This window comes from Anastrepha ludens, chromosome 2 (genome assembly GCF_028408465.1).
Source record: "Anastrepha ludens isolate Willacy chromosome 2, idAnaLude1.1, whole genome shotgun sequence".
In the NCBI taxonomy this organism is placed as follows: Eukaryota; Metazoa; Arthropoda; class Insecta; order Diptera; family Tephritidae; genus Anastrepha; species Anastrepha ludens.
In genome coordinates this window covers 146,919,269-146,943,585 of record NC_071498.1, presented here as the reverse complement: position 1 = coordinate 146,943,585, position 24,317 = coordinate 146,919,269, and the positions used below count along the sequence as shown (strand labels likewise).

Genomic DNA, 24,317 nt, shown 5'->3' with positions numbered 1-24,317 from the left:
ATGCGCCGAAAAACCACACTCCATTTGCTCTATGAAATTCAAGAAAAATTCATAAAATATTGAACATCGTGTTAAAACAAAATAATTCGTGTAGAAAAAAATTATTTCGTATTGTTGTTGTTGTAGCAGCATAAACATTCCCCATACATGAACGAGGAATGCTGCTGGAGTGCCAGTCCTTGGCCAGATATAAATCCGGGTCGTTCCGGTAACGTAGAAATTAAAATAACCAAACCTTTCCCATATCACATTGTCATGTTGTAAAAGCGCAAAATATAAAAGACAACCCTCGTACTTGAACCAAAATGTTAAATAAGAGCTCCCAACCTCAGATACTTTTACTTAATGGAGAAAAAGTATGTTTATATATGATTTTACAAGATTTTATTATTCTCCGTAATTTTCCACTTGATAAATCTAATCCTGTATTAATAGTATCCGTAAAAAATGTAAATTAAAAATTAGAATTTTAAAATTTAATTTATATCTTAAGCAACAAGATTCTTTTATAAACGGATAATATTTATAATTTAATACATTAAAAAATAATAAATCATTATCGAGATTAATAAACAAACATTAATTATTATTATAACTTTTTTTTTTTTTTTGGTTTTTTGTTATTATATTATAAACCCTGATACGCAACGTGCAACAAATGAAATTTTCTTATAAATATAAATAACATTTTTTTAAGATGTTTCACAAATCTTTCACAATACATAATCAACTATTATTGAATTTATTAATTATAATAAAAACTACTAAAAAGCATTAAATCTACATGCATTATAAATTTGCATACCAAAGGCATCGCCCGGTAAATCGACATTAAGACAATCCTCTCTACCCGAGCGGTATGAACGATGCATTGTCTTCCAGAAACGAAAATACATGAAAAAAGCTAGCTAACCCTGAACCCTGATAATTGTCATCATAAACTGCGGCGCCAACTTTTTTATTTACTCATCAGCACTTTCTTGGGCTCCTAATCATATTGATGAACCCAGGTTGCATCAAAGGTCTCAGTGCAGTTACAAATTTCATACAAATTACTCTAGCACAACTCCAAAAAATTTTTATGCAAATGTTTTTGTAAAATCTTTCCAATTCGCTTTAGTGGATTTCATTTATTATTATAATATTAATAATTTGTTATTTTATTATTCTATATTCATATTATTTTATTTAGTAATCTATAGTTCTGCCAGCTATAACAATTTGATTCTTCAGCCGGTACTGATTTTTCGGTTTTTTTATACATTAAATTTAACTAGTTTCCTCTAAATATTCCAAAAATTAATTTTGGTCTCAATAGGCACCCTTCGCAAAGTAGATTTACATACGAAGAATTTTGTGTGTCGCCGTTGCATGTTTCAATGCCAAAAATCATCGTTTCTAAAAATTTGTAACCGAACTTTTTCATGTGCCTAATATTAATAGAGGAAATAAAGCAAGGCTCTCTTTTTTTATAACTAAAACTTTAGTTTGGCTTAATCACCTATTTAAAAAACTTGTCACAATTAATAAGCAACAATTTGTTTGTAAATATTATATACATATTCGTTCATAGTCAACTATATTGTAAAAATTAAGTAACACGTTAAGTTAGGCCTCTTCCAGAATTTTACGCTCAAGATCAGTGCCCTCGTGTAGGCCTTGGAGCAGCATGGCTTCCTTTAATTGTTGATATTCAAAGCGCCTCTTAGACCATTGATATCTTGAAGATAAATAAAAGTTAGGGAACTCATGTTGAAATATAATTACAAAATGTATATTAAATGCATACCTGCAAACCAACCAATAGCCAAGTGTGCCAATAAAGAAGCTGCTAAAACCAACATGTGTCGATAGTCGAGTTCGAGATGTACCTAGGAAAGTGCCTAGACCTACCGCTATTCCGCCGCTAATCCCGTACAGAAAGCTGTTACGAAAGCATGGAATCTGTGAAACGTCGCGTCCAAACACGTTCAGTTGCTGTAAATGATCATGGGAACTGAGTGAAGTCAATGTTTACGTACTACCTAGACATGCTTACTCTGCGCGGAACTTCCTCCTCTGCATCGAACTTTGATTCGTCCATATTTTCTGTTAAACTTGAACTGAAAATGTATATTTATAACTTCACAAATAAACGTAATTTACCACAAACAGCTGTTTTGCAACACCGGCCCAAAACAGCTGTGCAGACTCTACAGAACGCATTCCACTCATTTGTGTTGGAGAGTTTAGTGCTACTTAAGTGCTGCCACCTGATAGGTACTTATTCAAGTGCAATGCAATGTGTTATTGTTTTATCGTCTTGCACGAGATATAAAGCATGTGAACACTACATGAGAGAATAATATTTTGAGTATTATTTTTTGTTTAAATTGAATAAGAATATTATTTTGTAGTGGTATTTTACTACTGCACTTTTAGAGACGGATTCGAAAGCCACAATCCGCGTATAATATTATACGTTCATATGGTAGCACTTACACCACATTTCTAGTGGACAATTCAGAAGTATGAAAATTGTCGTTGAAATTTACTTCCGGATATATTAAAATATTGAATTTAACATAATATGTGAGTGAAGCACTCTTGAATATAAAGCCAGTTGTTTCCATGGCCGTTTTGTCTACAGCCTATTGTTGTTGGTGTTATATTAGCAGCATACATATTCCTCATACATAAGCGGGGCATACTCCAGTCCTTGGCCGGATACAAATTCAAGTCTTTCCGGTAACGTATAAAACCGCCAGGCGTGGGAATGGGGTCAAGCCCGTCAATCCATCAGCATTCCCCAAACATTAAGGGGGAACGTTTATGCTCTTAGTTTTTTGTTTTGTTTTTGAAGTTTTGTCAAATATAGGCGTAACAACAAAAGCAGCATTAAAGCAATACCGAAAATGCTTTGGCCATAGAATGCGAGTTTGAAAATTTTGTGGACCACTTCGTGACTTTGGCAATAAAGATCCGTAAATTATACGCAATAACGAGTAAATAAACCATATGTCAAGCTGTTAAAGCGTCTTCGTCAAGTTCCAATTTAGAATTATTACAGAGCTCCGATTTTCAAAATTTGAATGTACATTTATTTCCGTACTTAGCTTTTTAGGGTTAACGGCATAAGACAATTTGCACAGAACAATATATTCTGAGAAATGCTGGTTCTAATATATCTGTGTGTTAATTAATATGTTAAATTGCGGCAAGAGTTAGGTTATATTGTGCTTACAGGAAATTAGCAAAAGTAACGGGATAAAATTCTTCTCCACCCGAAAATATTGAATATCGAAGTGAAAAGTAAAGAAAAGGTGCATGAGAGAAATCGTTAAACACGTTTCGCAAAAAGAGAGACTTCCAAGTAAGACAGTATTTGTTTAATACATACAAGCATTAATGACACAACAATAAAACTTAACCGTCTACGATGGGCTGGTGACAATACTATATAAGAGCAAACGAAGCATACCCACCGATAAAAATCCTACTTGATACATGCAGAGAAATAGAGTAAAAGGAAGGTCAAAACTCAGATGTTGGATGGCTTAAATCGGTACTCTGAGTTATTTAGTATACGTTGTTGGAGAACTCAAGCGAGGGATAAATCGAACTGGAAACAAATGTTACAGCAAGCCCAGACCCGGACCGGGTTGTTGAGCTAACAATAATGATGACAGTTGTTAAAATTTCATGATATTCTATTCATTAGTTCGTAAGTTATTGTATAAAAGTGACGCTAGTTTTAATATTTTCAAAACAATTGATTCAAAATACATCAAACTTTACGCTGTTTCTTGATGGGAAAAAATACCGTTCAAGCGAAGCAATGACTTGAAAAGTGTTGTTAGATTTCGCTGCATCAGAAACAACAATAAAACAATGTTTGCTAATTTAAAACGTGGTCGCTCTTGGCTTTATATTGCATTTGCATGTGACTATGAGAAAGCTCTGTTCAAAGAAAGTGCCGCGTTTGCGCACCGTTGACCAAAAACAATAACGTGTTGATGATGGCAAAAGTAAAAGAATTGAACTTCGAATTGCTCCCACATCCACCGATTTGCCTCCTGTTGTTGTTGTAACTTTGGCTCCTAGCGACTATTAACTGTTCCCAGACCTAAAAAAATTATAGCCGGTTAGAAATCTCGCTCGAATGAAGAGGTTATTGCTAAAGCTGAGGCCTATTTTGAGGCAAAAGGTAAAATTTTCTACAAAAGTGGTATTGAAATGTTAGCGCGGCGCTAGGACATTTACGTTGTTTTTGTAGGAAATAACGTTGATAAATTTTTTGTTAGGCCCGGGACTGTCCAGCCCATGTATTATGCACTATATATACAAAATAAACAAGACTGGCGTCATAAAAATGTTTTTGATGGCGCCATCTTTTTAATGAGTTAGTGCGTTGGAATTTGCATCCCTAGTTTTCAGTGAAAGCTTGGTGGCATTCGGTTCAGTGGAAGCGAGGTTATTGCCTCTAAAGTGTCAGAATGTTTGTGTCATCGGTACAAAAATGAGTTTCAAACAAAGAGCTAATATCAAATTTTGTTTTAAAATCGGTAAAACGTTTACCAAAACATTTGAATTGAAAAGTTTATGGCGATGATTGTCTATCACCCGATTTACACACGGAGACATCTGGAAGGGAGACACTAGAAATTCTCTTTTCATGTCTCATTCGCGGCCACACGGGCAAAATTGTTTTCGGCAACATTTTGACATTTAATGCTTTAGCATCGTCTGGTTCGGATGTATTCTCGCACGCGCTTACATGTAAAGCGGAAAACGTTCGTCAACAATTTTTTAAATATATGAATGAAAAATGCAAACTGGTTAAATAATAAATAATTTGTTGTTTTTTTATTTAAATATATTTATAAATTGTTGTACTTGAATAAAAAAAATTAAATTAAAAATACTTCATACATAAATAATTAACTTAAAATTAACTTGAGTATGTAGAAATACGGGGAAAATTAGAATTAAACATAAACATGCTCCATAATATATTTTAAATTATACCTGCTTTACTAGCAAAAATAATCGTGCATTTCCCAAGCAGTGTTCGGATGTTTGTCATCTTTGTTATCTTCCGTTTGCTTGAAAACCAACACATAACTCAGAACCTTCTCCCACAAAAGAAGAAAACAAATGAAGCAACTGTAAAAAATTGCTTTAAGATTGGAAAGACGAATAAGAAGAGCAAAGCGTGTCGCCAGTACAGGAGACAAATTCCGCTCTCTTCTGCGGCCGTCCTTCACCCCCGAACAAAATGTTTCCCTTCCAGATGTCTCCTCGTGTAAATGGGCACAATCTCGTCTCATAGTTCATGTGTGGTTTACACGTTTGAGAGATGGTTGTGAGGACATAAATGACAATGAACATACGGGCCGCTCAAAATCAGTAATCACCGAAAACTCCATCGAAATGGTTCGTAAATTTATCAAAAATGAACCGAAATAATCGTTGAAATTCATGGAATCAGAGTTGAATATCTCAAAAACACTGATTTATCGCATTTTAACTGATCATTTGGGCTTACGAAAGATCTGTGCACGTTTTGTTCCGCACAAGTTAGCTGAGGACCAAAAATTGCTCAGAATTCAACATTTGAAAGACTCCATTAAAGAGGCGAGAACTTCCTTTACAACATGCTAACCTGTGATGAAACGTGGTGTTTCCAACACGAACCGTCAAAGTACCGAATGGAAGGTCCCAGATGAGCCACCACCCAAAAAATCGCGTTTGGAGAAGTCAAAAATCAAGTCGATGCTCATTTGTTTTTACGATTCCAAGGGAATTGTCCACAAGGAGTTCGTGCCGATTGGCCAAACCGTCAATGCAATTCTCTATCTTGGCATTTTGAGGCGTTTGTTGCATTGCATTCGTCGAATTCGCCCTGAATACCGCGAAGGAGGAAGATGGCGCTTATTGCATGATAAAGCACCATCTCATCGATCCACTCTTGTGACTGATTTTTTTACTAGAAATCGCATTTTAACCATCAATCTCTCACTGAATTCGTCTGATATGGCTCCCTGTGACTTCTACCTATTCGGAAAATTGCATTTGGCCATGAAAGGAAAACGTTTTGCGCCCATAGAGGACATCCAAAAGGCTTGAACCGACATACTGAAGGACATTCCGGGTTCCGGTCAATGACCTGAAACACTCTTTCGAAAAGCTTTTAGATCGTGCAAAACAGTGTATAAACTCGAAGTTATCAGAACAAAACTCCTGCCGTTTCTAGTTTAGCTCAGTCTTGTTTACTTTGGACTTCACCTTGTATACTTATTACTAAATTTTACTTACATTTCCATCCGCGCTAAGGTAAACACAATATTCTTTTCCTCAGTAATGGCAATATATTTTAATAAAATTGCTTAAATATAAAGTGTTTAAGGTTCCAACTATTTATTTTGTGTGTTTCTTGCTTTTTTCTTCTGTTGATGCTATTATATGCTTTTTCAGAAAGTGACCGATTTCCAATTTGTTGTTCTCACGCAAATACAAATATGTATCACAAGGGAAATTGCTCATAATGAGAATATGTATGTATGTAGTGGGGCTGTAGAGCATACGAAGTGTCTGTATATAGGAATTTTAAATGAAAAATCAATTCAATAAATGTAAATGTATTTGAGAAACTAATTAAAAAAAAAAAAACACAAATTATTGCAGTGGTTTGCATTCTCGTGCTTAGACGATTTATTTTCCAACTTTGCATGAGTTCATAAACAAATGAAAATCAGAGAAATTGTGCAGTTGTAGAAATTATTTCAATGTGTTATATTTTTTTATATTAATATATATGTATTACATAATTATTTATAATGTGTGTATGTTTGTAGTTATGTGATATAGTATGTACTAGAAATACATTTATAAGCATGTAAGTTTATATTTTTTTGTTTTCGTGTAAGTTTATGTTCAACAGAACAACAATAAAGTGTTTAAGTATTTTAAAATTAAATTGATTGTAATACATTGTTAGAGATTGTGATGCGGTATCGGTTGTCATAAATAAGTATTAATATTTTTGCATAGCTGCATTTTGTTTTTAATTCAAGTAAGTAAATGTACACACATACATTTGTATTGTATCGTACGCGTGTTAACATACTTTAAGTATGTTTGTATTAGGCGTTAAGTATGCGATGTATGAGACATACATATTTATGCTATCTATAATTTGATTATGTATGCGTGTAGCACTTTGTGTGTGAACATATGTACATGTACACATGTATGCAAGTATGTACATATATAACATATGTATATATATGGGTGTGTGTGTGTAAGTAGTTATGAAAATATGTTCGTTCACTTTCTGCAAGGCGCCACAAGAGTGGAGGGAACTTATATATGTTGCGTACATAAATTTGTATGTATGCTGGTGTAAGGATCATAAATAAATTCTTTGTAAACGATACTAATGTTAGCTACTGATTTGTTCTTTTTGCATTGTTAATATTGGAAAACTTTTTTTGTATCAATCATTAGTTTCTAGACGCTTTCGTATAAAGATTAAAAATGGATAGATTTTAATTTTTTCATTTTTCCTTTTGGTGTTTTTTTTAAAGTTTTTTTTTTGTTTTTTGTTATACAAAGTGTAGAGTGTGCTTACAATAATGTCAAATATGTTGTATATAGTTAATTACTATATATGAATATATGTATGTATGTAGTAATTAGTAATGTACATCGTACATTAGTGTACATATGTACACCGTTAGGTACATGCTTAAAGTAAATAAAGCATTTTGTCACGAGTAATATCTGTTAAGTGTACGAAATTAATATATATGTGTGTGTATAGGTAATGTATGTATGTGTTGTTTCTTTTTTTATCACTTTTCTGTAAACGCTTTTTTCTAGGTGTATAAGTTTTGTCTGCTTAGATAAAGAGATCATGTTTTATGTTATAACAGAACAAACTTTTCGTTCGATATTTGCGTTAAAAGCTATCGATTTTTGAACTACTTTAAAAACGTCTAGGCAATCGCAAATATTAGTGTTTTTATAGTTTTTTTATATAATAATTTTTTTTTTTGTTTGTTTTTTTATATTATTTTATTTAATTTTTTTTTCATTTTATACAGTAATGTCTTGTACATCATTGTAGTGTTTTGTGCGTTTCTACTAAAAACAAAGCAATTTTGAAATTCTTCCCCAAATTTCAAAACCAGAATTGTTTTTATTCACGCTTTACGCATACTAATCGCGAGAATGAAATTTTCATTGAGATTTCGTTGCGTATTTACAATTTTTTTTAGTGTTTTTTTAGTTTTTTTTTTGTGTTATTGATAATATTTATAGAAAAAAAAGTTGCATATCTTAACATTTAAGAGACGTATTCGAGTTCGATAAGTGATTATATGTAAAGGCATCGTAAATATGCATGCTGACATGTATGGCTACATGCACATGTTTGTATGTATGTATATATATTTATACTCACATAAGTATATGTAAGTTACGCAGTTGTGATGTTTTGAAATTAAAAAAACTATAAATTTAAGTGAGGTAAAAGCATTAAGCGGTTTTTTTTTTTGTTTTTGAAATGTTGCAATTTGGAGGTTAGGATTTTAAATTTTTATATAAATTACATTAAATTGAGCAAGAATTTAGTTAGAAAAGGTGTTTGAGACATGATTGGAATTACTCGAATTGGAAAAATCCACTTTAACGTTCAAGTAAAAAATCTTCCCCAATTTTTCACTGGAAAGTTAAAGAATATTTTAGAAATTTCACAAGAATGCCTCCAAAAGTATATCTAATCGATGAATATTTCTATAATAATTTGTAATAAATACAAATGGCGGCAATATTAAAATAATGATCATTTTTTAAGCTATTCAAATAAAAGGATTTGTGTTTGAATGATTGTGAAATGTTTTTCTGTTAGCAGATCTAGCAACCACAAGTCACAATTTGCATAATTTAATCGAAACGCTTTGTTTTTATGCTATTGCAAACTACTTGAAAATATGACAATATTTCTTAAGAGTCCATGTTTTTTTAAATTAGTTGAATTATTGAATTTAATTTGAATTATTGCATTAAAAAAAAAACGCATGCCATTTGAAACCAAAGATTCAAAGAGATCAGTGGAATTTTAAATATTTTCTTATACGTAGTCCCTAAATGTTGAAAAAGTGTGTATGTTGCACGCGATTATTTATTAATAAAGTTTTGGAAAGTGCACAATCGGCGCTTGCATAGTTTTTTTCGTTTTTTTTTTTGTTTTTATTTTAAAATTTTTTTTTATATATATAGGTATACATATATGTAACATTTATATAATCTTAAATCAAACCTGTTTGCGGAAAAGACGTGTAAGAAAAAATAGCATATTTGTAAATTGTTTTTGTTTTTGTTCTCCTTTCTTTTTTTTGGTATTTTATCTTTGTTTTGTAAAATATTGTTCCGAAGAGTTGACTATTTTTTGCTACGAGTACATTTTTAATTTGAAACTGTTTGTCTATGCTGTTTAATTTGAGGGTGTACTAAGAGTTTTATGGTTTGTTTTTGTTAATATTGTTACGTCTATTTGATAATCTATCGATCACTATGCATTGTATTTTGTTTTTTATTTATTGATTTATTTATTTTTTTGTTCAATTACTACCGCGTGTTTTTTTTTTTGTATTGCATTTCGCGTCGGCTGTTAAGGTACATATATGCATTAGTATATGTTTTAAAATTTGTATAGTTTTAAGTTTTTTTATTTATAGAAAATTTGGCGTGAACGATAGCTCTGCAAGAGTGCGCGTGTGTTGTTGTGTTTGCTTACATTGTAATATCACTAGGATAGGAAGATGAATGTCAGCGAAAGATTCATAATTTTTAACGCGATTGTACGAATTTTTGTTTATTCGCAGAAATTTCTACTAGATTTAATATATAAATACGTTTTTTTTTGTTTTGCTATAAATGTAATATTTGTTTGTGTTTGTTTTTGCTGTTCGACATTAAAGCTAAACACTTCGTTATATTTAAGTTGACTGCGCACTAAAATTGCTTTCGTTTTGTTTTTGTTTTTTATGTAATTTTTTTAAATTGCAGTTTTAATTGTTTTTTTTTCTTTCTTTACGGTGCTTTTTTACTACTACCTGTGCATATACATATGTATGTGCGTACATATGTTTATATATTTACGATTCTTACATATTACCATACAAATATTTGCTAAATAGTTCACTATTACTAGACTTATTCTTTTGTGATAAAAGCTGTACTAATAATTTGCGTTTTTTTTTTGAAGAAGAAGAAATAAAAAGATGAATTTGTTATGCAAGTTTTTTTCGTTTCTAACCAAGCATTGTTTTGTGTGTTATTGCGTTAATTTATTTGAAGTATGCCGTTATTTGCTGCTAAAATATAGTATAATTAATTATCTTTAATACATATTAAATTTTTCACTTTTATTTTTTTATGAGATTTTTTTTTAACTATTTTTCTTTAGCTTCTGTTGTGCATAGTTATTTGTATATGATTTTATGTTTTATTTATTTTTTTTTTTCATTTTTACATTATTCTCATTTCTTGTTTACATTAAATGTTCTTGCAGCTTCGACTTACATAATTTGATTTGTCTTCTTTTACTTTTTCGTACATACCTACATATGTAGGTACCTACACATGTATGTGTATATTTTTTTTATTTCGTTTTCGCATTCATACATTTTTGTGTTTGCAATTATTCATTTTTCCGGCACTATAATCTCGACCGCAACACTTTCAGCTGCTGGATTAGCAGTGATATTGGTGATAAGCGGCATTTGCTGTTGTTGGTGTTGGTGTTGTTGTTGTTGATGCTGATTGTGATGTTGTGAGCCCTTCCTTTCCAATTGACTGCTATTAGCTACATGACCTGGTGCCACCGAATTACTACGCGTCGAACGTATAGACGTGGCTGACGCGTTGCTCGCGCTCGCGCTGCCCGAATGTGACCCTGCTCGTATGTAGATAAAGAATTTTGGTTGAATAAATCGCATGGTTACAAGTTAGTTTTAATTAAATAAGGAAATTAGCATACGATTTGTGTGGTTACACTTTCTACTACATACATATAATACAAACATTCACACATTTATAATTTACAATATTAAATGTTGGAGATTAGTTATTTTACAAGACAAATACATACATATGTAGATATGTCAAATAATCTATTGGTACGTTACATAAAATATTTACAGTTTAATCTGTTATTAAAATTATACTCAAAATCGGCAAATTTCACTTATCCACGTCATTGGTGAATTTCTCCATGCTTTGCTTGAATTTGAGTATAACTTTATACATCGAAGCACATCTAAAGCTTTAAATAAATTAGAGAAAAATGCTGTTGTGAATGCAACTCAACTCCAATAAAAACAAAAAAACAATGCAAGAGTTCATAAGCTTTGAATGAACGCAATAAAAGGATTACCAGCCCTTTTGGCATCGAAATAAAACTCCTTTCATCACACATCACTAATTGGTATTGTAGTCGGGTTGAACACTTATAAATAGCTACATTACATGTTTGTATGTATGTATGTCGTATACATAAAAGGGTTCATAATACATTCTTTATTAGTATATTTCATGCAATTACTAGCGCACTTACGCAAGAACATACATACATAAGTACCATTCAATACATACTTGAAAACCTTCAATGGCTGTGGTTCATTGTTCTATTTGTATTTGTATGATACGTCGTTTGTTTGTTAGAAGAGCGACATAACCCAAAATGGTAACTAAGTATGTGGAAATGACAACCAGCTTTTCTTTAATGCTGTGTGAGAATTCATGGTGATGTGTATGTATGTATGTATTAATGGTATCTCATTATATGAAAATATTCCTTTACTTTTACTTAGGAAGGCATAAGACGTCTTCGATTCGCCACTTCTCTGCTTGAAAGTGAAAGCAGCAACAAAGTTATCGAGCAAGATTCGCCGCTAGCGAGCACGGTTTTAAATCATAAAACTGCTAGAACTCACTATTTTCACAAACAAAGCAATTTTTGGCAGCCCTTGTCCAGCACTACTAAGACTTGTTTATTTATACCAATCGCTTCATCTATTCGCCACTTGCTAACGGTTGGCGTAAAATGGACAACTTTGAAACTGTTTTTCTCGTATTTCTAATTTTTTGAGCTATGACATTCTTCCAACAAATGCGCGATATGTATGTCTACATGTATTTAAGTTTTTTGGTATTCAAAAATGTGTTTCTAAATAAACGAAAATTTTTCATGACGGCGTGTAAGTGTTTTCAGCCAAGCTTGTTTGTGATTGTGTTATACTGGGAAACCAAAATGCAGGTTCGAGGCTTATGAGGCTACAAATTTGGCGTTTCGAATTTTACTCTGTACGAGATTCGGTCAATAAGTTCTTGAAAACTTAAATAAAGAACTCCCCCATTCGATGAAAAAAAAAGAAATCAATTTTTAATATAGTCTTCTTTTAGCTCGTCACACTTTATCCAACGCTGGCCCACCAATAATAATATAATATCTTTGGGTTTCCAAAAAACGACGTTAGCTTCATTCAAGGCCTCTTTCCTAGATGTAATTTCTAGAAGTATACTAAGCTCAAGCAGTTTTGCGAATTTGTTTGCTGTTTTACGTGAAAACGAATTTTTTTCCTCGTTTTTAGGTTAAAAAGGCTTTTAGGTGGAATCGATGTCGAGGTCATCCAACAGCTCTGCATACTATGTGCCGGTGATTGTTTTACCCCTTGCAAGGTAATCGATGTGAATAATGTCGCGTACATTAACCTTGGTATTCTTGAGTTTCAACTTGCTACGGAAAATCCACTGCCTTCATTGTTCGTTTGTGTCTGGTGCATTGTGACGAATCCATGTTTCGTTAACTCTTACGAAAGGGCGAAAAACCTGTTTGGGTTGTGAGTAAACCTCTACAAATACTTCTTTAAAGCTATCAGCCGATTGATTTCTTATCAAATGTGAGCAAAGACGACGTTCATTTCGCCCATGAGAGATTGATTGTTTTGGAACTCCATTTGGAGATCTCATTGATTATGATGTAGTTAGAGGAGCGCGGCCACCATAGCCGAATGGGTTGGTACGTGCCGATAGTGCCCGGGTTCGAGTGTTCGGGCATTAAACACTAAATTATGAAAAAAAAGTTTTTTCTATTAGCGGTCGCTCCTCGGCCGGACACCGAATAAGGGGCGTAGGCGCTAATTATATACAGTGAGGGACTTAAGTATACAATTAGGTATACAATAATTAAAAAAACTGTTAATATAGTTTACAAAAATTAAATTGTTTCACTTGTTTTATAACAAAAAAATTAACAACAAAAAAGCGGTATGAGAAAACTCCGTATACATCCACCTACTTTGTAAAAATAGCTGTAAAGTACCGTTTTTCAAAAATGACATTTTAAAGGAAATCGACCAAAATCTGAGAAATAATGCTCGGAAATTGGTCAAACATATCGTCGAGACATCCAGAAAAAGTGTTCATTCAAAGACTATTAAGAGAAAGTATCTTAATAATAACGGATATTTAAGAAGGACACCATATATTTGGTCTAAACTTTGGTCTTTTATTTACTAACAAATGGAAGTTCAATATATTTGTAACTGATACCCGGGCTAAAATATGAAAGAGAAGAAATGCAGATATGGAAATGAAAAATTGATTACCTACTGTCAACTCTTATTGAAGGTGCTATGGACCAATATAAATACAAAAACATTTTGAAATAACATTTGAAGCCATCAGTAGAATGCAAGATTGGGAAAGGTTGAGTTTTCTAACAAGATAACCCTAAGCATACTGCACTAACTGTCAAAGAATGGCTCTTACATTACTCACCCAGACAACTAAATACACCGCCGCAGAGTCTGAGTTTAAATCCGATAGAGCATATTTGGGAGCTTTTAGAGAAAAAAATTCGACGAAGTATAGTAACTGAAGCAAAGAGTTGATAGAGGCATGGAACCAAATAACGCAGGAAAAGCTTACCCAACTAGTTGAATTAATGCCACGACGTCTTCAAGCAGTGATTGGTAACGGTAGTGGATCTACTAAATACTAAAAGTATTCAAAAAAGCTAGTTTTGAAAGAAATAAAACTTTTTTTAAGCTAATTGAACTGAACATTTTTCCCCCACCGCTTTTTTGTTGCTTTGTTAATTTTTTTGCTGTGAAGTGAAAATACTTCAATTTTTGTATTGTAAATTTATGAAGTGCTAATCAGTTTGTCTACAATAAATCTCCTAGGGAAAAACGTGGCCTCGGCGTTTAGACTCAAAAGTATGGCGCTATGGAAAGAACGGTGGTTTGGTCACGCCTGTATTTTGCACGCTCTGAACAGTCACAAACAAGAAATAGACTATTCTATTCCTAAACTTACCTTCGACAAGCTCTTCAAGACAAGTATACCGTAAAAAAGGCAGTGGCAGACACCAAGGCCATGGAGAAGAGGGGAATTCAATTTGTATACAGATGGTTCTAAGCTAGACGATAAAGTTGGCTATGGAGTATTTTCGAAAGAATTAGGACTGGAACTATCCGTTCGACTACCAGACTACTGCAGCGTTTATCAGGCAGAGGCCATAAAAGAAGTGAGTACATACCTAAATACGCATGCCTTAACAAAAACGACTATAAATATATTCTTGGATAGCCAGGCGGCCATCAAATCAATTAATGCGGCTATATTAAGATCGAAGGTTGCACATGAATGCCGGGCAGCCCTAAATGATATTAGTGCCGTATTCAAGGTCAGCTTTATTTGGGTTCCGGGACACAGAGATATTGAGGGAAACTGTAGAACTGATGAGCTAGCCAGTACCATTGGAATACCTTTGGATACGAGTAAACTAATAATAAATAACAACATTACCCAAGAGGCCAATAGGTCACAGAAAGATGAAGATACATGCGTAACGGCTAGGCTACTATGGCCGCAAATGGACGAGAAAAGGACAAAGGAATTGCTTAGCCTCTCAAGAGAAGATATCTCGTGGCTTGTGTCACCGCTCACTGGCTATTTGGCAGGTAGTCCTCAAGACTAGGAGTATTTTTCCATGAATATTGTAGAAGTTGTAGGTATGAGGAAGAGGAAGAAACAGTTGAGCACTTCCTTTGCAATTGTCCAGACTTAGGTAAAATCAGAGCGGTTTGTCTTTTTCAATTCTCTTACAGAGCTATCTGGCGCGGGGATTAGACCAATCTTGCGCTTTATAAGAGCTTCAAACTGGTTTCATGAAAATAAATAAAGAAGGTTTCCGGGTCGTACAGTCGTAAAACAACGGACCTGTAATGTCTAAGTGAGCTGGTCATACGGACCGATTACCACCATAAGCTAACCTAACTTAGATTTATGAATAAACATGAATTCCGAAAAAAACTACGTCAACAGTTTTTTTTTTTTAATTATTGTATACCTTCTGGGAAATAGCTTGTGTATGTAGACTTAAGTCCTTCACTGTATGTACTAGAAATATCGACTGATAGAAATAGTTCTTCTTAATAACGGTAGCCTCCAAGTATTGGCAAACTTCCAAGACGACATGAAACTGTAGGTGCCTCCATCGGCTTATTACACGTCAAGCTAATGAATCCTCTATTAAAATTTTAGATCCTTGTATAGTTATGAATTACAATACATAAAAGAGAATATCTCTAATCATCATCTATTAATCGGCAGAGGATTTAAAGTTCAGGCTGAAAATTTTATAAAAAAATTTTCGTGAATGCTGCTGTAATTGGTTGCGATTTTCATTAGCTCCAGCAGCGCAGGCCTGCCTAATGAAGGAACCTTTTTGCTTTTAATATTCGACATTGCAAAATGCGTTTTTGTTTTAATTTTTCCCAAGCATATTTAAATATCCTCGTACATAAATCAGTAGGTGTAGGTAAATTTACCATAAATACTATTTTGTGGTTTCGTGTTTTTGTATGGGATTGCAGATGTGTTATTTCGAGTAAATTGGGCATGGAACAGCTACTACTACTTGCTTACAATGGTACATATATACTAAGTATATGTACATAAATATGAAATATTATAAGTGTACGAGTAGTATTTAACTAAAAGAATTCTACGATTACAACTACGTGGTGGTGTTGTTGTTATGCGCCTACATACATACCCACATAGCAAGGTATGCACATACATATGTATGTAGGCTGTTAGTAGCTTGGTGTGTTTTTGGAGGAAATAGAGCATTTCTATATATTTAGATCTATCTATACGAAAAGAACGCAAATTTCACGCACCATGCACATTATTCGATATGTCAATTACTCGCATTTGGGATACCGCGAACAGCGATGGAATGATGCGCCTATTGCGATCATTGAGAAGGCAGTTTGGAACGAATCTTTCAGAATTTATTCGCCTTAATGGCAACCGCTGGCGGTGTTGTCAAGCACATAGCCGCTTCCATGTCGGTATCCGAATTCGCATTGTCGATGGCAGTTGCGGTGGTTAGTGGCGGTAGTGAATGTGGTGATGTTTGCAGATTCGTGATGTGTGTTGTCGTCGTGTACGGCGCAAATGTGTGTGGTGCGTGCGTGGTGGTGTTGGTGTTGGAGTGGTCGAGCAGACGCGAACAATTCGAGACGTCACTAACGCGGGAATCACTCGATCTGGTATTGCTCTTTGAGCGCGTCATACGCCCTGCTGTGTGATATGTTTTAATTGAATTAGCCAATAGGATCCATCAAAACAATTGCCGTTGATGGTGCGAGTAGAAGTCATTCAACAGTTAATGAGGTGATAATATTCGTTAGTAAATGAAAAATGAAATGAAAAAACAATAATTGTTGGTCTATCATTGCAGTATGCATTGGTTTTAAATGAAGCAAATTTTTTAAATTATTGTCACTCAAATTAAATATAAGTTTTTTATTGGTAAACATTTTTGTATGAATATCGCATAAAGTACTATTTCAAATACAAAAAAATGCGAATGAGAAACACTCATATTTGAAAAATTCACTGAAGAAGATTTTGCACTATTCCCGCCGAGATTAGCAGAAAACGGCTACTGGATGACTTATACACTATCGCATATGAACAAATTTGTTGTTGCTGTTGTTTTTGTACTGTTTTTTTTCTAAAATCATTCAAAAGCCTGCTCCTATTAGTTCTAATACCTTCTGCTCAAATATGAACGAGACGTTATCAATAAAACGGTCCGCGGATGACATATGGCAAAAATAAATTTTTTGTTTTTTGGTAGGACTGTTATAAGCTTACATGGCAAATTTCAGTGTGATATGTCACATAATTTGTTTTCTGTGCTATTTTAAACAAGTCAAGCTCGAGTGTGTTCTTCGAATTCTCTTTTATGACTTCAATTGCCTCAAAATGTTTTCCACGGAGCGGCAACTTGAGCTTGGGAAACAGGAAAAAGTCACATGGAGCCATATCAGGCGAATACGGTGCTTGCGGAACGATATTAACATTATTTTTGTTCAAATAATCGCGAACAAGACGTGATGTGTGAGCTGGTGCATTATCGTGATGCAAGAACCATGACTTGTTGTCCCACAATTCCTTCCTTTTAAGACGAATGTTCTCGCGCAAACGCTTTAAAACGTCTAAATAATATTCAGCGTTAACCGATTTTGCGATTTGTGCGATTTTCAAGCACAATTTCCTTTACTTTTCCGATGTTTTCGTCGTTTACTGATGTTGCTGGACGACGTTCTTGAGGCAAGTTTTCAACCGATGTACGGCCCTCTTTGAACGATTTGTACCACTGGAAAACACGCGCACGCAATAGAGCAGAGTCCCCATAGGTTGTCTGCAACATTTTTAAGGCGTCTGAAGCACAGAAAACAAACTATGTGTGTGAAATTTGCCATGTAAGCTTATAACAGTCCTACCAAAAAACCAAAAAATGTATTTTTGCCATATGTCATCCGCGGACCGTTTTATTGATAACGTTTTATTGAGAAAAATAATTGAACGTAGAGCTCTTCGGTGATTTTATTATATGAGGGCAGGGAGCTTGTTAATATATAAGGTGAAGTCCAAAATAAACAAGACTGAGCTAAACTAGAAACGACAGGAGCTTTGTTCTGAGAACTTCGAGTTTATTTATTCAAAATAATCCCCTCTGGCCGCGATACACTGTTTTGCGCGTTCTAAAAGCTTTTCGAAAGAGTGTTTCAGGTCATTGACCGGAATGTTCTTCAAGATGTCAGTACAAGCCTTTTGGATGGCCTCTACGGATGCAAAACGGTCTACTTTCATGCCCAAATGCAATTTTCCGAATAGGTAGAAGTCACAGAGAGCCATATCAGGCGAATTTAGTGAGTGATTGATGGTTAAAATGCGATTTCCAGTAAAAAAATTAGTGACAAGAGTGGATCGATGCAATAAGTGCCATCTTCCCCCTTCGTAGTATTCAGGGCGAATTCGACGAATGCGATGCAACAAACGCTTCAAAAGTCCAAGATAGAAAATTCCATTGACGGTTTTGCCCGTTGGCACGAAAGCCTTGTGGACCCTTTCGACTTCTCTAAACGCGATTTTTTGGGTGGGGGCTCGTCTGCGGCATTCCATTCGGCACTTTGACGTTTAGTTTCAGGTTCATGTTAGAAACACCACGTTTCATCACCAGTTACAAGTTCTCGTCTTTTCTCGCCTCTTTAATGAGGTCTGACGAATTTTGAATTCTGAGCAATTTTTGGTCCTCAGCTAACTTGTGCAGAATGAAACGAGCACAGACCTTTCTTAAGCCGAAATGATCAGTTAAAATGCGATAAATCGATTTTGAAGATATTAAACTCCGATTCCATGAATTGCAAAGATGATTTCAGTTCATTTTTGATAAATTTACGAACAATTCCCATGGAGTTTTCGGTGATTACTGGTTTTGGGCGGGCCGTATGTTCATTGTCATTTATGCCCTCACAACCATCTCTGAAACGCGTAAACCACTCATGAACTCAGGCACGAGATAGACAATCATCGCCATAAACTTTTTCCATCAATTCAAATGTTTCGGTAAAAGTTTTACCGATTTTAAAACAAAATTTGATATTAGCTCTTTGTTCGAAACTAATTTTTGTACCGACGCCATAACTTCGCTTCCACTCAACCGAATGTCACCAAGCTTTCACTGGAAGTCTGCTAGGGATGTAACTTCCAACGCACTAACTCATTAAAAAGAAAGGCGCTGTCAAAATCATTTTTATGACGCCAGTTTTGTTTATTTTGCACTTTACATTGTACAAAGTGGCACAAAATTATCACAATTATCATTTCGTTTTTGAATAATTTTTTTGCTAAATAAAAAAAATAAAATTTTGGCCGATGGAAATCTTTGTTTTGAGCTTTATCCGCTTCATTGCTCCATCCGCATGTAAACTGCAGCTCTTCACAGTTCACAAGTGTCAAATATGATTGACGTATGACGGCATTTGCACAAATTATAAATCTTCCGATAGGGTGATTAATTTTGCACCACCTGGTATACACAACTTGGGAAAGCAAAAAACAATAGCTAATAAAATATTTTATTGCAACGAAAAAACCAATAGAAGCCGTTAATAATTAAAAAAAAATGCGAAAGATGGGCCGGACATACTATCTGACTTAGATTATATTAGATTTGATTTGAGGGGGGGTTGGTCAAGTCCAAGCTCAGAGTCGCCATTGTACTACATCCAATCTATCTATCTGGGTGATAGAGACAGGATAGATACTCTTACAATATGGATGGAAAAACGGGAAAATTACTTTTAAGGTCACCCTTCTGCCAATAAATCTTGTAGATTCATTAATGAATTTTAAGAGATCCGGAGGAGGAAGAGTATGAACCTTTTCCATACTCAGTTCATCGCAGCCCAAAGGCTTAAGTGTGATTCTAAAGAACGCCGGATAGCTACAGAGAAAATGCTCTGCCGTGTCCTCATTCCCAAGTCAGGATAGGCATATTGAGTTGCCAAGGATTCCCATATGCTGACCACAGGCACTGTGCTCTGTGATTATACCCGCCAGTACTCTTAGGTGTTTCCTACTAAGTTTTAACAGAAAGGTCGCTAATTTCCTTTTTAGTTGTTTCACAAAGCTCTTGACTACTCTGCAGGAGTTCAACTCAGACCAACGTCATGAAGTCGTCAATCCAAAGTTGAATCAATGCAGAATTGACACCTAGAAAGAATTCATGGCCTAGTGGTATGCTTTCAGAGCCTTTGTTAGCCATATCTGAGAGAGTATCTGACATATCTATTGATAATAGCATTTTTAGTCCAGTCCGTAATAAACGTGCTCGCTTTTTATCAAGTAGCGATGAATAGTTGCAAAATTGATATTTTTTCTTAATTTCAATTAGAATTTTTATATGTTTTGTATTTATGGATTGAATTTTCACTGTACAGCATTTTTTATTTTATGTTTTTTTTTTTGTAATAAATATTCATTGTTTTTGTTTTATAAAAACTCATTTAATATAGATTTCATTATTACTTCTCTTGCACGGTTTTTTTTATTCTACACGATTTTTTGAAGTTGTGGAACCTATCACTAAATTTACCACATGCCGCATGAATTTTACACGACTTTTTTTGACTCTGCAATAGTTTCCTGTCCTTATTGAAAACTTCCTGACTATGTAAGATACATACAGATATATAATTTACCTTAAGAATTAAAAATTCGTAAGCAAATCCCTGTATTTAATGATAATAATTAACTTCGACAATACCAAAAAATATCCATTTAAAATTAGCTTAAAAGTAGGATTACCAAAAATTAGCAAAATCAGCAATGAATCAAATGAATATTAATAAAAAAAAAGTTTTGCAACGCAATGATGATAATGAGATATAAAATAAAGGCTTATTCACAAAGTCTTGTCAGATGCTAATTTACTTGTAGAGGTTGGTATTAGAGGTGGCATAACCATAGGCACATAAATCTGTTGATCGAGCCGTCCTATGAGTATTGTAAAGAAATACAAGTAAAAACACTCTTTTTCTGTCTATTTTTTTGACAGGTACCCTAGGCGTGAGTTTGACAGACACGAGAGGTGTGATGGTGTGAGTGCTTGGTGTTTTCACTTGAGCGCACTGGCGGGTTTCCTATGCCAAATTACAATTTTTATGGTAACATAAAAAACAATAGAATATCGACCAAAAAAAACCATATCTTTGACTTGGAAAATTTACAATAACAAATATTTTTAAAATATTTCTTAGCTATAATAATGCTTTTTTATTCAGAAATATTTAAATTTGTATAACATTTTTGAAGTGAAAACTTCTTTAGAATCGTTGGGAGTGATTTGAGAAAAAGTGAAACGAAAAAAGCGACACTCTTGGCTACGAATATTACATATACACGTAGCGACGAACTAAATAACTTTTAGGCCAGCGTCGACAGCATGGCGCGATAGCCGAGCGGCTAGCAATGTGAGCTTCCGATCCAAAATCCTTGGTTCGAATCACAAGAAAAAAATTTTTTTTATACAGTTATTTAATTTTTTTATTTTATGATATGTTTATGAGGAGCTTTTTTTCATGGCAGAAATACACTCGGTGTTTTGCCATTGCCTGCTGAGGGGTGAGCGCTATTAGAAAAATAGTTTTCCTTAATTTTGGTGTTTTCACCGAGATTCGAACTGACGTTCTTTCTGTGAATTCTGAATAGTAGTCACGCACCAACCCATTCGGCTACGGCGTTTGTTTAATTTTACTAATGCAAAAATGAGGAAAAATATATGAATAAAGTTTGCTTACTGTTTACACATTTTCCAAAGGTGACGGAGAACCAAAAAAAAAGTCGATTTTCAAACAAATACGAGTGCATATGTGTAATTGTGTTAGAGTTTCGGTCACGCCCCAGCAAAACCTGCGTGCATATGTGTTTGTAACATTCAAAAAAATGTAATTGTGTTAGAGTTTCGGTCACGCAGGTTTTGCTGGGGACGCTCATAATAGCAACCGCGTGTGTATTTTTATATTCGTAAATATTTTCATTTTTAAATATTTACCGCAATTATGCCGAAAAATAATGCAGAAAAGTGTCGTGAATATCGACAGAAAAAAAAATCAATAAATAGCATCACGGAATTCATTCACGAAAATTTAATAAAGTATACACCAGAAGTATCGCGGATACTTAGAAAAGATTACAATAAAGTTCCAATGATTTTAAGTGGCGATTTTAAAGTAAATTTTGCATTGGACACAGCGGTTCCTTTAATTGACGTTCTCAATACAACATTCAATTTAAAAATGTGTAACAATCGCACTGAATCGACAACACGATCAAAAACAACCATTGACGCGGTATTTCAAAGACATGTTGACAACATCGGAACCAAAGCATTTGTGTCATATTTTAGCTATCATAAGCCACTCGTATCATTTGTTGAAATTGAAAACATTGAGGATGAATAATAATAAAATGAAGAAAATAAAATATGAACTTTATAGCAATATTATAATGAACCTATAATTATCTTGCTCCTAATGCTGCTTTCGTCTTATTCTCTCTCAGTTTGTTTTACGGAAGGTTTCACTTCTATCGCGTCTAACCGTTAGACTGGTGTTTTTTTATATTTTTTGCAACCATTTTACATAAAAGCGCGTTTTGGAAGCAGCTGGCCTCAGCTTTGGACATTTTTTGACAACCAGCTGAGAGTGTTTTTACTTGCGGATCTGTACAATTCCTAAGGGTAGATTGAGCAGATATGCCGTAATATCCGTAACCGTGCAGACCAATTGAGTTTTCGTTTTTCGCCGTAACCATAAACAGCTGATTTTTGATTTTCTGCATTGTGGTATATAATAATAATAATGAATGAATTACTAATTCGCTTGTCACTGCTCATGTTGTTATCTTTTCTTTAGTTTCTGCACCTTCGAAATGAACAAATGAATGATATTATCAGCTGGTATGTAAAGATCAGCTGCTTATGGCTATAACACCAATAATAGATGACAGTAAATGCCGTTACGGTTCAGATACGGTTAAGTTTATAACTGCAATTGTTGCTGCCATATCTTAGCCATAACCGTAGCCATAGCAATCAGGTGTTCTGATCAAACATATGGGCATTACTGTAAACGTTTATAGGAGCCGCACCATAGCGCCATAGCAATAACCGTAGCCGTATGTTTCTATTTTTTTTTTAATTTTGGTTTTTTCCCGTAACCGTAAGCAGCTGTGAAATACTTGGCACTTGTTTGCTTATTTGCGATAAAAATTTGAATATTAGAAACGAACGACGAAAAATTAATTGACTTAGTTGAAAACCAAACGAGGTTTCAGACAGGGTGACTCCCTGTCGTGTGACTTCTTTAACCTGATGTTGGAGAGCATCGTGCGAGCCGCAGAACTTAATCGCTCAGGCACAATTTTTTATAAGAGCGTACAATTGCTGGCGTATGCCGATGATATTGACATCATCGGCCTTAACAACCGCGCTGTTAGTTCTGCCTTCTCCAAACTGGATAAAGAGGCAAAGCGAATGGGTCTGGTGGTGAACGAGGACAAAACGAAGTACCTCCTGTCTTCAAACAAACAGTCGGCGCACTCGCGTATCGGCACCCACGTCACTGTTGACAGTTATAATTTTGAGGTTGTAAAAGACTTCGTCTATTTAGGAACCAGCATTAACACCGATAACAATGTCAGCCTTGAAATCCAACGTAGAATCTCTCTTGCCAACAAGTGCTACTTTGGACTAAGTAGGCAACTGAGCAGTAAAGTCCTCTCTCGACGAACAAAACTAACACTCTACAAGACTCTCATCATGCCCGTCCTAACGTATGGCGCAGAAGCTTGGACGATGACAACATCCGATGAAGCGACGCTTGGAGTGTTCGAGAGAAAGATTCTGCGTAAGATTTTTGGACCTTTGCACGTTGGCAACGGCGAATATCGCAGACGATGGAACGATGAGCTGTATGAGCTTTACGACGACATAGACATAGCGCAGCGAATAAAGATCCAGCGGCTACGTTGGCTGGGTCATGTCGTCCGAATGGATACAAACGCTCCGGCTTTGAAAGTATTCGATGCGGTACCAGCTGGTGGTAGCAGAGGAAGAGGGCGGCCTCCTCTGCGTTGGAAAGATCAGGTGGAGAAGGACTTGGCTTCACTTGGTGTGTCCAACTGGCGCCGGTTAGCACGAGAAAGAAACGACTGGCGCGCTTTGTTAAACTCGGCCAAAATCGCGTAAGCGGTTATAGCGCCAATTAAGAAGAAGAAGAAGTTGAAAATTATCCCTGTTTTTATTACAAAATGAAATTGTTGTCATTCATTTTACTTCAACATCAGCTGTTATGATTATGACATGACTAACTGACACATGCTGTACTTACGGCTATGGT

At 34.6% G+C, this 24,317-nt stretch overlaps 2 protein-coding genes across 10 annotated transcripts in view; both read right to left on the bottom strand.

Moving 5' to 3' along the window:
- Nucleotides 1–636: 636 nt before the first annotated feature.
- LOC128859894 (cytochrome c oxidase assembly protein COX20, mitochondrial) lies at nucleotides 637–2,176 on the bottom strand. Its single transcript, XM_054097035.1, has 3 exons — nucleotides 2,039–2,176; nucleotides 1,790–1,977; nucleotides 637–1,720 (listed from the first exon to the last, which is right to left on the bottom strand). The coding sequence occupies exons 1-3, from the start codon at nucleotides 2,081–2,083 to the stop codon at nucleotides 1,609–1,611; spliced, it is 345 nt and encodes a 114-aa protein (XP_053953010.1). The 5' UTR covers nucleotides 2,084–2,176; the 3' UTR covers nucleotides 637–1,608.
- Nucleotides 2,177–8,512: 6,336 nt separating this feature from the next.
- Nucleotides 8,513–24,317, bottom strand: part of LOC128855533 (uncharacterized) — a 56,396-nt gene continuing 40,591 nt past the window's right edge. For 4 of the 9 annotated variants that reach the window (XR_008453743.1, XR_008453748.1, XR_008453746.1 and 1 more), the window contains exons 7-8: nucleotides 16,239–16,644; nucleotides 10,856–10,942 (exon numbers count right to left, since the gene is read on the bottom strand). Coding sequence is in view for 3 of the 9 variants with exons in the window: in XM_054090507.1 (XP_053946482.1) it covers nucleotides 10,692–10,942 (251 nt within the window). In the remaining 6 variants the exon portion in view is untranslated. Of the gene's footprint in view, nucleotides 10,943–16,238; nucleotides 16,645–24,317 lie in introns of all 9 variants that reach the window. The other 5 variants (XM_054090507.1, XM_054090506.1, XR_008453747.1 and 2 more) reach the window with 4 other exon arrangements.